The sequence below is a fragment of the Nannospalax galili genome, unplaced genomic scaffold (assembly GCF_000622305.1).
Source record: "Nannospalax galili isolate Female #2095 unplaced genomic scaffold, S.galili_v1.0 scaffold252, whole genome shotgun sequence".
Lineage (NCBI taxonomy): Eukaryota > Metazoa > Chordata > Mammalia > Rodentia > Spalacidae > Nannospalax > Nannospalax galili.
In genome coordinates, this window is record NW_008333886.1 from 5,477,298 (window position 1) to 5,492,696 (window position 15,399).

General features: G+C 38.8%; 1 protein-coding gene across 1 annotated transcript in view; it reads right to left on the reverse strand.

Moving 5' to 3' along the window:
- The window catches only part of Ccdc178 (coiled-coil domain containing 178), a 383,133-nt gene that overhangs the window by 285,220 nt on the left and 82,514 nt on the right, over window positions 1–15,399 (reverse strand). The window contains exons 11-12 of the mRNA XM_008828861.2: window positions 3,303–3,398; window positions 3,066–3,202 (exon numbers count right to left, since the gene is read on the reverse strand). Of these exons, the coding sequence (XP_008827083.1) occupies window positions 3,066–3,202; window positions 3,303–3,398 (233 nt within the window). The remainder of the gene's footprint in view (window positions 1–3,065; window positions 3,203–3,302; window positions 3,399–15,399) is intronic.

Below are 15,399 nucleotides of genomic sequence, written 5' to 3' on the forward strand. Positions count from 1 at the left end.
AAAAAGTGATGGGGAGATATGGGAAGCACTGGAGGGGAGGGAAGGGGCATGGATTTGATCAAAACACCTTATATGCATGTATGAAATTCTCAATAAATTATTAAAAATATTGATACAGTTTCAATTCTTCCTTTTAGAAGCATATTTTAATATTTTGAACTTTCTTCACAGAGTCCCTGCTTCCGGCTCATATTGAATCTTTTTACCTATGTTTTGGCTTAATATTATAATGACTGACATTTTATCCATTATGTTTCTAAAGTAGGTAAGAGAGATTTTATGACCAACTAAGCTGTATGCATATGAAATGCCTGAATTCATGCCTGAATAGGTGCTCATGGCTCACATACCCATACCCAGATATTTTAACAGCAGTTCTCCTATTTGAATTTTTTCTTGTTGTTATTACTGCTATACTAATATATGAAGCATATCTGAATGGTCATTAAATACAGGGGAACTAAAGTCAGTTTAACTTGTAAATAATTTGATAAAGTGAAAAATTGTGAACAAGAATATTGAAAGGCAGCTTACTATACAAATCTCAGCTGCAATCAGCTGTGGGTTTTCAGGAAAGACACTTTGTCTCTTGTGAATCTGAGTTCTTCATTTGTCCCTAGGAAGTGTGTATGAATAATTTATTAAAAACATGAAGTCTAAGCCGGGCATGGTGGCACACGCCTTTAAGCCCAGCATTTGGGAGGCAGAGGCAGGCAGATTTCTGTGAGTTCGAGACCAGCCTGGTCTACATAGTGAGTTCCAGGACAGCTGGGGGGCTGCAGGGAGACCCTGTCTCAAAATGACCAAAAAAAAAAAAAAATGAATTCTAGGCAGAGTGTATAAATATTCAACCTCAGTATTAATCAAAGAAATGGAGTTTAAAATTCATTTTTTTGTGATACTAAGACAAGTTCAAATGCTGCTCAGTCTTAAGAAATTATGTAGTCTTTTGGGAAGGTAGCATTACAAAGATATTAAGGGTTTTAAAATTATTACAGCAAACACAATTTTATAAGGCCAGTTTTAAATGTAAAAGAACTATGACTCTAAGAGATTTATAAACAAAAATTTCATCATTATAGTATTTCTAACAACTAGTAAAAATAAAACAACCTAAATTAATGTTTAAAACTGTAGCTCTTCCAGGTAACAGAATCTTACAGATACTTAAGTGAACTTTCTGAAATTTAGGTAATAATGAGATGAAATTTCATTATCTCATTTGGAGACTAAAAAGATTCGTCAAAGACATTCATTGTGAATAAATATGCTATGCTTTTTTTTTTTTTTTTTCTTTTCAGACAGGGGCTCCCTGTAGCCCCAGCTGTCCTGGATTCACTATGGAGACCAGGCTGGCCTCAACTCACAGAGATCCGCCTGCCTCTGCCTCCCAAGTGCTGGGATTAAAGGCATGCGCCACCACGCCCGGCATAAATATGCATTTTATGGCCACCTGTGTGTACTAAAATGATTTTAGAGTTTTATTCTCTTTGAAATACAAATTTTGTTAAAATGCAGGTTTTTGGTTTTTGTTTTTTTGCCATGGTTTAGAAAACAGAAACAGTCCAGAAAAATAAATTTCAGCTGACAAAGTGACAGGAAGGGTTCTTTTCACAAATTAATTGTTATTAACTTGACTTTATCATTAGAGTCAAAGACTTTTCTTTCCTATCTTTCTCTTTCTTCTTTTTCTTTTTTTCAGAAGAAAAGACGTGACAGTTTTAAAAGGATAAAAAGAGGAGGAAGGGGGGGGCAGAATGAACGAATCAGATGTAGAAACAGATGCAAAGATGTCCAATATTTAACAGACACCAAATACTTGTTTGAGTATGTTTAAGGTATAAAAAGTAAACTTCAAGTATTTGAGGCACTCGCAGTGTAATGTTAAAGTTAAAAGCCCCACAGGCTTATGAATTGTAACATTTGTTTCCCAGCTGGTGGTGCTGTCTGGAGAGGTCATGGAACCCTCAAAGGGTGGAGCTTTTCTGGAGGAAGCATGTCACCAGGACAGACTCTGATAGCTTACAGTCTCAGCTGCCCCACTTCATGGTCTCTCTCTGCTTCTTGTGAGCACATAAACGGCTCAGTCACATTCCTGCCCCTACTGGCAGGTCTTCCTGATGTAGTAAAAGGAGTATTTAAAGAAAATATAGATTGTAATCCCTGTGTTTGCCCTCTGTCCCCGTCAGCAAATTTCAGCTGACAGGTTTGTGGTTAGAACACTAACAGCTGGCTAGAACCACTGGCCTTGTGTCCTGATGAAATCCCCACTTCTGGTTGTTTCAGATGGAGACTTCTGTACTGATTTTCAGACAGAGGATTTTTTTTTTAACATTTCTTTTCTTTTCTAAATTTATAATAATCTGCCTGGTGTTAAGACTTTTGCCGTTAACTGATCAGATACAGGTTTCCTTCTCACTTTAAAGTATAAAGGATAATGTTTCCTCCTTTCAGGGTCCAGATCTTGAGTCTTAAGTCCTCTGGACCAGGCTGCAGTCCAAATAAACCTGCTTCTTCCTTCTGTGCCCACAACATTTCCACCATGAGGGCTCTATCCTTTAGGAACCAAAGGCTAAAAATAAAACCTTTCTTCTTTAAATTGCTTTTGATCATATTATTTTATCTCAGTAATAAAAAGAGATACATAACAATAATAAAAGCACAAGAAATTGAGAGGGAGGCAGAGTGGGGATTGGTCTTGTTGGGGCTGGAGAGAGAGAAGGAATGATGGACATGAAGCAAGGACAGTACTCATCTATGACATTCTCAGAATGATTTTAATATGAGTCAGGTTTCTAAGCCAAGAAAACTAGCTCAGTAGTTACAGGGAAGAACTGAGGGTGGACGGAAGGACACGAAGAGCTTAACCAGACATAGTTTAAGTTTAAAGCCATTCTTCAGCACAAGAGAATAAGTTACAGAGACGTTCTCAAACGGTATCCAAGAGTGACATTTGGGATAAACTAGATAAAATTAAGCTTATATTAAACATAAACACCATCATATTACCCCACACACTCACACCAGAGAAGTTTATTGCATACCAACTCTATTTTGAGAATTACCTTTCACTGACTTGCTCTGTTACGTCGTCAATTTCAGCTAAAAGCCTTTTATTTTCTTCTCTGAGTGCCAGATAAACTGTTGAAACAGCTGTCAAGTCCTTTGAAACATCGGCAAGCTCAATATCCCATGATTTTTTCTTGGTAAATTTAAAGTTTAGAGGTGAATAAAATTACTTTTAATTATTCAAGTTAACATTCAAAAACAGTGTATTGGGAGCAAAGGCACATTCCACTTACTGCAACATAATAATTATTGAGTGCTTCTAAGTACTTCTTTTCAAGGTTTTTCTGCTTCCAGGAATATTGGTCAAACATCCTCTTCAGATCATCTGCCTAAAAATGTGCACACAAAATAAGTGAACTAAGGAGAGTTCCTTCATTTTGTAAGACATAAGTTGCATTTTGCTTCATGCAGCTTCCAAAACTCAAATACTGACACGGCATAAGATAACATGGTAGGTGTCTGCCATTGTGAAAGCTGATAGAGGATTCTGATAAAACATAATGCACGGGGTATCAATCAAGTCTAGTGTTTATAATATTCAAATGAATAATCATTACAAAGCAGAATGTATGTCAGCTGTGGAAAAGAATTTTGAAGCATTAAGAAAATTTTGAATAGTAATTCATTACATTGATAAACAAAAGGAAAAAATTAACATGAATGTCCACACTTTACAAAATAACTATTTGAGGGACTGGCTCAGTGGTTAAGAACACTAACTGTTCTTGCAGAGGACCTGGGTTTGATTCCTAGCACCCACATGGTGGCTAACAAATGTCTGTAGTTCCAATTCCAGGGATCTGATGCCCTCTTCTGACCTCTGCAGGCATTGTGTGACATGGGTGCACTTATACACATGCAGGGAATGCACTCATACACATAAAATAATAATAATAAATAAAATAACCATTTGATAAATTCAATACTTATTTCCCAGTTTTACAGTTTCCTATAGTTTTTGAAACTAACAAAAGCAAAGTTTAAATGCATAGGATGAACACATATCTCAACATACTTTCAAGTGTTGAACTGGCACTTGTTAAACTTAAATGCTGGCGCTAGAGAGATAGCTCAGTAGCTAAGGGCATAGACTGCTCTAGCACAGGATTGAAGTTCGGTTCCAGTATCATATTCAGCAGCTCAAAACTGCTTGGAACTCCGGCTCCAGGGGATCTTATGCCCTCTTCTGGACTCCCCAAAGGCACCTGCATGCACAGGTGCCCCCCATACATAATTAAAAGCAAAATAAAACTTAAAAAGCAAAAAACTTTAAAGTCATATTATCTTTTATCACCATTATAATTAAACATGTTTTATGAAAGACTAGTTAATAAAAAATAATAATAAATCCAACTGTTGTTGTTATATTACTGACATTTAATAGATAATGCACCTTCATGTTCAGATGCTTATATAGAAATAGAACATCTTCTCCAAAACTACAATATTCCATATCCTGTTCTCCTTCTAGGCCTGGGCACTGGCCCACTCCTGCTCTTAGCACCCTAGATCTCTGGACTACCCTCTTAGCCCAGATCTGACCACTGGGCCCTGAACCCTTGCACCCAGAACAGTTCAATTCTTCAGTCTAGTTTCTTAGAGCTTCCATAGGCTGTCCCCACCCCCAACCTGCCTTTGCACACCTGAGACCAACCTTCTATCCTGGCTGTCACCAGCCCCAACTTGTTTGGGACTCCAGAGACCAGCCTTCTCCCTTGGGAAGTCTAATCCCACCCACTGCACCTTTATTCTCACAGTTTGAGCAAATTCAACCTCCCATCCATCACATCCTGTTCTCCTTCTAGCCTTGGGCACAGGCCCACTTTAACTCTCAGCACCCCAGATCTCTGGTCTACCCTCTCAGTCCAGGTCCACTGACAACATTCTGACCCCATACACTAAGACCTACTCAATTCTTCAGTCTAGTTTCTTAGAGCCTCCATAGGCTGTCCCCACCCCAACTTGCCTTTGGACTCTTGAGAACAGCCTCTATCCTGGCTGTCCCCACCCCCAATTTGCCTGGGATTCCTGAGATGAGCCTTCTTCCCTGGTAAATCTGATCCTGCCCAGTGTGCCTTGATTCCCACAACCTGAGAAAATTCTCTCTCCCAGCCCCTACATCCTGTTCACCTAGCTTTGGGTTCCCCCTCCCACTTCTATTCTTAGCACCCCAAATCTCTGGCCTACCCTCTTAACTCTGCAAGGCAGTGAGGTTTCCAAATCATGCCTTGCACATCCCCCTACATTGGGACTGTCTACAGCCCCTCCCACTGCTGCAGCATTAGGCTTCTCTGACCTTTAGTAGGAGCTCAGACTTTTGTAGACTGCCAGAAATTGCCTGAATCCAACCTCCACCTTGTAATCTTCCCGAATTGTAATATGCCTGCTGACTACAGGGACCCAGATCTTAGGAGAAAGCCTGAGAGCATCTGATCCTCATCTGACCTGGGCCTCTGCAGGAACTCTTGTATACCCGGACTACAGCCATCTGGCCCCTTCAATATAAAATCAAAGGAGAGAACCTGAAGCCTAGACCAACCAGCTTTTCACACCCAATAAGAAAACAACAAAGGAATATCAATGTACAAACAGAAACAGACTTAAACTCAACAAAGGAAGGCTTGAGTCTCACACCAGAATCAGAAACAACAAAAGAAATCCACATACCAAAATCACAATGAAAAAAACTGATAACATGAAAAACCCAAAGAATATGTTCCTACCAAGCACCAACAGTCCTGTAGAGGAGTTCTTCAATGAGAACACCCTGAAGATATCCCAGGACACACAATTCAAAATAATTATAAACATGATAGCAAAGAATTCAATGAATTTAAAGAACACACAAAGAAAAAACTAAAAGAAGATAGGGATAACCTTCTGCCTGAATTCACAAAAGAGTTAGAAACATTGAAGAATACTCAGGCTGAAATGAAGAAGGAAGTGAAAGACTCAGTAAGCCTAGAATCAACAATAGGATGCATGAAATGGAAAACAGACTATCAAGACTGGCCGATAAACTGATCAACTAGACCACTCAAGCAAAGATTATGACAAGTTTCAGAAAACACAAGAATGGAATACGCAGGAAATGTGGGACACCATGAAAAGATTAAATTTACACATTATAGGCACAGAGGAAGGAGAAGAATCTCAGGATAATGGTATGGACCAGATCTTCAAACAATTATAGAAGAAAATTTCCTCAAGTTAAGAAAGACGTGCCCATACAAACATAAGAAGCACATAAAACACCAAATAGACAGGACCAGAAAAGAAACTCTCCACATCAGATCATAGTAAAAACATTAAACGTACAGAACAAAGAGAGAATACTGAAAGCTGCAAAAGAAAAACAACAAGTCATATATAAAGGAAAACCCATCAGAATTACAGCTGACCTTTCAGTACAAACTATGAAATCCAGAAGAGCCTAGAACAAAGTATTCCCAGTTCTAAATGCCCACAGATGCCAACCCAGAATACTATACCCAGCAAAAAATAATGTGTATTCTAGTAGAATTGGAAAGAAAAATCTACCACAACATTAATAGGCTGAAAGAATTCATTTCCACAAAACCAGCCCTTCAGAGAATTTTTGAAGCAATACAAAGAGCTGAAGAAAGGAATGACTATACCCAAGGGGCAACAGAAAGACCAAATAAATGTATAACTATGTAAATGCACAGTTAGACCAAGAATGTGAACAGAAATTAAAATGACAAGAATCAGTACACATCTTTCAATAATAACTTTAAATATCACCAGACTAAAATTCCTAGTCAAAAGGCACAAGTTAGTTGAATAAATTAAAAAATAAAATCCATCATTTTGCTGTCTGCAAGAAACCCATCTCACAGTCAAAGACAGGTACTACCATAAGGAGAAAGGTTGGAAAAAAATTATTCCAAACAAATGGTACTAAGAAAAAAGCAGGAGTTGCAATTCTAATATCTGACAAAATGGAGTTCAAACTAAAACTAGTCAGAAGAGTTAAAGAAGGCCACTTCATTCTGATCAAAGGAACAATTGACCAAGAAGATATTATAATCATGAACATATATGCACCAAACATATATGCACCAAACTCTGGTGCACCCAACTTCACAAAAACAGTATTATAGGACTTCAAGACACAGAAATTCACTAATAGTGGGGGAACTCAATACCCAACTGTCTCCAATAGACAGGTCAATGGGACAAAGAGTAAACAGAGAGACATCTGAATTAAAGGATACCATACATCAAATGGACCTAACAGACATTTACCGAATATTCTACCTAAGTACCAAAGAATATAATTTCTACTGAGAACCCGATGGGACTTTCTCCAAAATTGACCACATACAGGTCTAAAAAACAAGCCTCAACAAATATAAAATAATTGAAATAATTCCATGCATTCTATCAGACTACACCATAATAAAGCTTAAAATCAACACTGAAAGAAGTCCTAGAAGCTACATGACCTCATGGAGATTAAACAGTACACTCCTGAATTCTGAATGTGTCAAAGGAGAAATTAAGAAAGAAATAAAAGAATTCCTGGAATTAAACGAAAAGGACAACATAACACAATATACCTCTGGGACACTTTGAAACCAGTCCTAAGAGGGAAGTTTATAGCTCTAAGTGCCTACATTAAAAAAACAGATAGAACAAAAATAAATGACTTAACATTGCAAATCAAGACACTTGAAAGACAAAAAAAAAGGAAACCCAAACCCAGCATACAAGAAGAACTAATAAAAATCTGAACAGAAATTAATGAAATAGAAACAAAGAAAACAATACAAAGAATCAAAAGACAAACAAGATAGATAGACCCTTAGCCTAGTTAACCGAAAGAAAGAAAGAAAAACTCCAAATCAATAACATCAGAGATGAAAGGAGAAACACCAAACAGACAACAAAAAAATCCAGAGCATGGGGCTGAAGAGATGGCTCAGTGGTTAAGAGCACTGACTGTTCTAGCAGAGGACCCAGGTTCGATTCACAGCACCCACATGGCAGTTATGAACCGTACTTAACTCCAGTTCTATGGGAATAAGCCCTCTTTTAACCTCCACAGCACTGCACAACATGGGTGCATTCACATACATGCAGGCAATACAGTCATACACATAAAATAAAAATAATAAATGAAATATTTTTTTAAAAAGATCCAGAACATTATAAGGGAATACTTTAAAAACCTATACACTATTAAATTTGAAAATCTAAAAGAAATGGGTGTGTATGTAAAATCATGGGAATCACCAAAGCTAAACCAAGAAGAGATCAACAGCTTACACAGACCCATAACAGATAGGGAAATTGAAACAGTAATACAAAAACTACCAACTAAAAAAAAGACCAGGCCCAGACAGATTCACAGCAGAATTCTACCAGACATTTAAAGAAGATCTACATCCAATACTACTTAATTTACTCGAAAAGATAGGAACAGAGGGAGAACTCCCAAATTCCTTCTTTGAAACCGGCATCACTCTAATACCAAAACCAGGTAAAAACACACACAAAAAGAAAACTATAGACCCATATCCTTAATGAACATAGATGCATAAATTATTAACAAAATAGTTGCAAACTTCATACAAATGTACATCACAAAGATCATTCACTATGATCAAGTTGGCTTTATTTCAGAAATGCAGGGATGGTTCAATATATGCAAGCCAATAAAAGTCATAAATCTTATAAATGGACTCAAAGACAGAAACCACATTCTCATCTCAATAGATGCAGAGAAGGCCTTTGACAAAATTCAACACGCATTTATGTTCAAAGTCCTAGAGGGAGTTGAACTGGAGAGAACATACCTCAACATAATTAATACCATATAAAACAAACCCACAGCCAAAATCATCCTAAATGGAGAAAAACTGGAAGCATTTCCATCAAAATCAGGAACCAGACAAGGCTGAAACCACCATCTCCACTCCTTTTTAATGCAGTGCTTGCAAATTCTTGCTAGAGCATTAAGACCAGAGAAGGAAATTAAAGGAGTAATAATTGGAAAAGAAAAGGTCAAATTATCGCTTTTTGAAGATGAAATTATATCTAAGAGATGCCAAAAATTCCACCAGAAAACTTGTACAACTGAAGTGGCAGGTTAAAAAAATTAATCTACAAAAGTCTGTAGCCTTTTTATATACCAATAACAAGCAATCAGAGAAAGAGTACATGGAAACACTCCCCTTCACAATAGCTGCAAAAAAAAAAAAAAAAAGAAATATCTCAAAGTAAACCTGACCAAAGACAGTAAAGGCCTCTACAATGAAAATTTTAAATCTTTATAGAAAGATATTGAGGAAGACATCAGAAGCTAGAAGGACCTCCCATGCTCATGGATTGGAAGAATTAATATTGTGAAAATGACCATCCTACCAAAAGTCATTTATAGATTCAATGTGATGCCAATCAAAATCCCCATGACATTCTTCACAGAGTTGGAAAAAAAATCCCAAGATTCATATGGAAGCACAAAGACCTTGGACAGTCAAAGCAACCCTGAGCACTAAGAGCAATGCTGGGAGGATTACTATACCATATTTCAATCTGTATTACAGAGCTCTCTCTAGTCCTAAAAACAGCATAGTACTGGCACAAAACAGACCTGTAGATCAATGGAACATAATTGAAGACCCAAACATGAGTGTATGCAATTTCAGCCACCTGATATTTGACAAAGGGGCCAAGAACAATCACTGGAGGAGAGACAGCATCTTCAACAAATGGTATTGGCAAAACTAGATCTCCATCTGTAGAAGAATGAAACTAGATTTTATCTTTCACCTTGCACAAAAGTCAACTCTAAATGGATAAAAGACCTCAATGTGATACTTGAATGAAACTCTGAAACTGTTAGAAGAAAACATTGGCAAGAACCTACAAAGATACAGGTTTAGGAAAGGACATTTTCAACTCGACATCAATTGCTCAGGAATTAAGGTCAAGAATCAACAAGTGGAGCCTCATTAAACTAAAATGTTTCTGTACAGCCAAAGAAACAATCAAGGAAGTAAAGAGAAAACCCACAGAGTGGGAGAAAATCTTTACTGGTCACACATCTGACAGAGGTTTAACATCCAGAATATATAAAGATCTCAAAAAACAAAGAATCAAGAAAGCAAGTAACCCAAATGAAAGATGGGCTAAGGATCTGAACAGCGAATCCTCAAAAGAAGAAATAAAGATGGCTAAGAAGTATCTTAAAAGGTGCTCAACATCATTAGTAATTAGGGAAATGCAAATTTAAACCACTTTAAGGTTTCATCTTACCCCAGTCAGACCAGCTAAGATTAAGAGAACACATGATACAAAATGCTGGAGAGGATGTGGGGAAAGGTGGACACTCAGCCACTGCTGGTGGGATTGCAAACTCATGCAAACCCTATGGAAAGCAGCATGGAGAATGCTTAGAAAACTACAAATGAACCTACCATCTGACCCAGTTATACCACTCCTTGGCATATACCCAAAGGACTCATTCTATTGCAGAGACACTTGTACAACCATGTTTGTTGCTGCTCTTTTCACAATGGAAGCAACCTAAGTGTCCCTCAACTGATGAGTGGATAATGAAAATGTGGTTCATTTACACAATGGAGTTCAAGTCAGCTGTAAAGAAAGATGAAATCATGAGATTTGCAAGTAAATGGACAGAACTAGAACCTGTTATCCTAAGTGAAGTAACGCAGACTCAGGAAAAAAAAAGGACATATGTTCTCTCTCATATGTGGATCTTAGAACCAAATCCTTATATGTGAGTATGTACCCAGATGTAACTGGAGGAACCAGAACAACAAAAAGAAACTAGGGTGGTAAAGGGAAAGAAAGAACCTGAGAGAGAAGAACAGTAGGAGACAGGCGTTACTAAGGGAGAAATGGATAAAAATGGGGCTATTTAAATGGGATGTGGAGGGAGGGTTACACCAGCAACCTTGGGGATAAAAGCAAAGAAGGAGCTCAAGAGAGGTGGGACCATAGGAGTCTGGTATTATCAAGGGAGAAATGGGGAAAAGGGGGACACTTTAAATGGGGAAACCATGGTGGATGGGTTAGAGACAGAGAGAGGAGAGATAAATAATGCTGGCTAATTTTAATAATGCTAGAAGGAATCATATTAGTCCAATAACCTAATGACAAATTGCACATACAGTATCTCTACATGAGTCCATGTGTATAGTTAAAGGCTACATAACAAGAAACAGTGCCAGACAGGAGAAACCTTCCATGAGTTGTTGGCCAGGGTGGTCAAAAGACTCCCAAAATTGCACAGGCTATAGCCACAGCCCTTGATGGCCTCCAAGAACTTGAAGGTAAGACCCTAATGCTGTAGACAGATCATACTTTAGACACAGGATTTGGAGCAACAGAGCTGGAACTGACCTGAAGTCACTTCCCTGAAGGCGGCTCCCTTAGCTTTGGAGAGCGCTATGAAGGTGCCAGTGGAAAATATCAATCAATGGTAAAACACCAGCTTCAAGAACAAATAACCACATCAATGGCCAGCACAGCATAAGACGTTGGTGTGGCAGTGACACTTTTATCTTGGGGGCAATCAACAGCTGCCCAAATGGACTAAAAACTGACCCAATAAGGAGGAAACTCAAGTGTGGTAGTGTAAACACAGCCAAATGGCTGGAGGAAGCAGAGATCTTAGAGAAAACCCCAAGACTGTAACATCCCTAGCTAATGTATTTCTTACTATGGGCAAAATACTTATCTTTATATTTGCAGAAAAATATCCCAGTAACCACTCATCAAAGAAGCTTATTTTGCACTAGTTGGAGACTATTACAAAGTACCACAACTGGTCACACACAGACATTGTCTATGAATTTCCCAGGTCTAAACAACCCATCTGCAATGCAACCTCTACACCTAAGGCACATGGAATAAAGAATAGGGGTAAGAGGAGGACACCAACGAATCTCTCAGTTCTCATTAATGAAGCTCCCTCATGCAACAGAGGGTCAAGAGAACAAAAGGTCACAAACGGCCAAAGCGTAGAGATTAAGAGTCTGCAGAATGCTGGTCCTTGGACAGGACTCCTGTATTAAAATTCACTCACCCACGGCTCAGGGACCATTGCAGATGAGGGGCAGAAAGATGGTAAGAGCCAGGGAAGACGTGCATGACCATGTAGAAATAGTGTCCAATAAGCTCCTGGGACCCTGCTCATATGATTCTATGGCAATCATGTCAGTATTCACAAGTCCCATGCAGACTCAGGCAGACAAAAACCCAGCACAGAACTGGGGAAATGAAAAACCAATCCCAATCTTATCTGAAAAATATTGGCAACTGATTATTGTTAGTTGAGAAAGAGCTGATCTTCCTAAAATAAGGAACTCTAGATAGGCTGGCTGGACCTCAGTGGAGGGATTTGCACAGGGGAATATATGGGGACATTGACTTGACACAGGGGGCATTAACACAGATGACAGTATAGGGGTTCCAGTTGTGGGGCTTTGGGAGGGTGCTGGTGAGGACAGGTGTGTAAAGATGATTAACACTGTTTGAGATAGTCTAGAGGAAATACACAAAATTCAATAAAAACAAATTTAAATAAAATAAAATTACAATAAATAATTCTGGATATAAGGATAAAAAAGGATCACTTTTACCTGTAAAAGTAATAAATCTGCTCTCAGAATATGCCAGGATGTTTGTCTTTAAGGCCCACAGACAGAGGCAGGCAGGTGGATCTCATAGTCATCTTGGTCTACACAGTGAGGTCAAGCTGGGATTACAGGGAGACTGTCTGAAAAATACGAAATATTTGCTGGGCATTTAATCCCAGCACTGGGGGCGGGGGTGGCATGGGGAGCAGAGGCAGGGAGGTCACTGATATTGAGGCCAGTTGTGGCTACAGCTAGAATCTGTCTCAAAAACAAAAAACAAAAAAACCCCACAATATTGAAAATAAATTCAACAACAAATGAGAATACATAGAAATTTGGAGGCTCTCATGGAAAGCGTCCTCCAAGATCCACATGAAAAGGAATCGTTACGGAAATGTGTAACAGAATGATCCTGCAGAAGTTTTCCTAAATTAATATGAAAACGTTACAACAAAATGAAGTATTCTATATTTTTTTGAGGGAGGTGTTTGAGGCAGGGTCTCACCATGTATGTAACTTTGGCTGGCCTGCAATTGGCTATGCAGACCAGGCTTGCCTCAAACTCTGAGAGATGTGCCTGCCTCTGCCTCCCTTGTGCTGAGATTAATGGTGTGCACCAGCATGCCCAGCTAAAGTACTTTATTTTTAATTTTATAAACTGAAGTTACTTTCTAAATACTTTTTTATAATCAAATTTTCTCCTTTTTATTGTTTGAAATCTTTACAAATACAGTGTATTTTGACTAAATCAGCCTCCTACTCTTTCCCTTCCAAAATTTCTCTTATTCCCCTCAATTTCCATCCCAATTTCATGTGCTTCTAAGCTTCTAAATTTATTTTTATTGATTCTTTGAGGATTTTATACACTGTATTTTGAACATATTCATACCCGTTCCCCATCTATCTCCAGCCCACATCCTTATTACCCCTTTCATGACCTCTATTTTCTTTTCTTTTTTTAAAGGCCTATCAAGTCTAATTTGTGTTCCCCCAATGCTCTTGGGTATGGGTCCATCTCTTGGAGTCTAGTCAATCTACTGGGTGTCACATCCTTAAATGAAATAGACTCTCCATCTCCCAGAGGCTATCACTTGTCAATAGTTTTTCACTCAGGTCAGGACTGAGACCTCTTGCCCACTTCCTGTCCTTTGCTAAGTTTTTGTCTGGCTTGTGTTTGTACAGGTCTTGTGCATGCTGTTACAAGCCCTGTGGCCTCATATATGCAACTGCCCTATTGTGTCCAGAAAACATGGCTTACTTGTACTGATCCACCACTTCTGGCTCTTACACTATTATTAGCCCCTCTTCCATAGTGATCCCTGAGCCTTGGGAGAAGGAGGTATGAACTATGTGTCCTAGCTAGGGCTAAGCACTCCATAGCCTCTTGTTCTCTACATGCTGACCTGTTGTGAGTCTCTGTGTTAATCACCATCTACTTAAAAATGAAGCTTCTCTGTTGAGTTTTCAGAGATGTATTAATCTACAGGTATAACAATAAGTCCACTAGGAGTTGGTTTAAGATGCTATTTAGCAGAGTAGTTATTACAGGATCCTCCCTATGGCCTGGGACCTAACCAGCCATGGGTTTTGGTCCCAGTTAATAGTGCCAGTTCCATCTGGTGGAGTGTGCTTTAAACACAAGCATAAAGTGGTTGGTTGTTACCATCATATTCATGCCAGCATTGTACCAGTGGGCATATCATGCAAAACCAGTTGTTATCATAACTAGCAGGGTTCATAACTGGATAAGACTAGTGATTACTTTCGTCGCGCTGTAGTGTGCATAGAAGCTTACAGCACTAGGAAAGCTGGGCAGTAGGGACGAAGTTTCCAGGTTGGTTGTACCAACTTGATTGCTCCATGTCCTATGACTCCAGTGTTTTCAGCAATAAGATCTTACCATCAAGTTCTAGAGGGTAATCAGGAGCCATGGCAATAAACTATAATGTTTGGGGTATCTCTAGGACCTCACTGACTAATAACTCTAAAAGAGGTTACCTGAGCTTACTATTTAATAGCCTATAGTGCTTGGAAGTGGCATTGTCCTCCCATTATAGAGTAATTCAATGTAAATTCCTTTTATATATGCATATGTATATGTATACATATATGTATATGTACAAACATGCTTCTACAGCAGTAGGTTTCCAGATGGCATTTCTAAAGGTCTTGGGTGTTAGTTGTCCCTCCCCACACCCCACCTCCTCTTCACCCTTACATGTCCTGCCCATGTAACACCCCCCCTCTCCACTATTCCCCTTATGTCACTCCCTTTATATAACCTGTATTCTATTCCCCTTTCCTCGAACCCCCCCCCCTTGGCCTCTTACTAAATTTTTGCTTTCTATGGGTACTCCAATTTAAACACACATTATCTAAAGAGCAAAGTTAGCATCCACACATGAGAGAGAACATGTGGATTTTGAAGCTCGGTGTCTGAGTTATCTCACCTAGAATGTGAAAATATGGGAATACGCCTAGGAGGGGCATAGTTGGGCCATGTGGGAGGTCCATTTCTAGTCTTTTGAGAAATGAAGAAACAGATTGTCACAGCAGTTGCATGAGCTTTCACTCCCATCAACAGTAAGTATCCCTTTGTCACAAATTTTAATTTGGTTTTGGTTTCAATTGGGTTTTAGTTTTCTTAGTGTTTAGTTTTCGGAGTCCTTTGTGTGTTTTAGACACCAGCCCTCTGCCA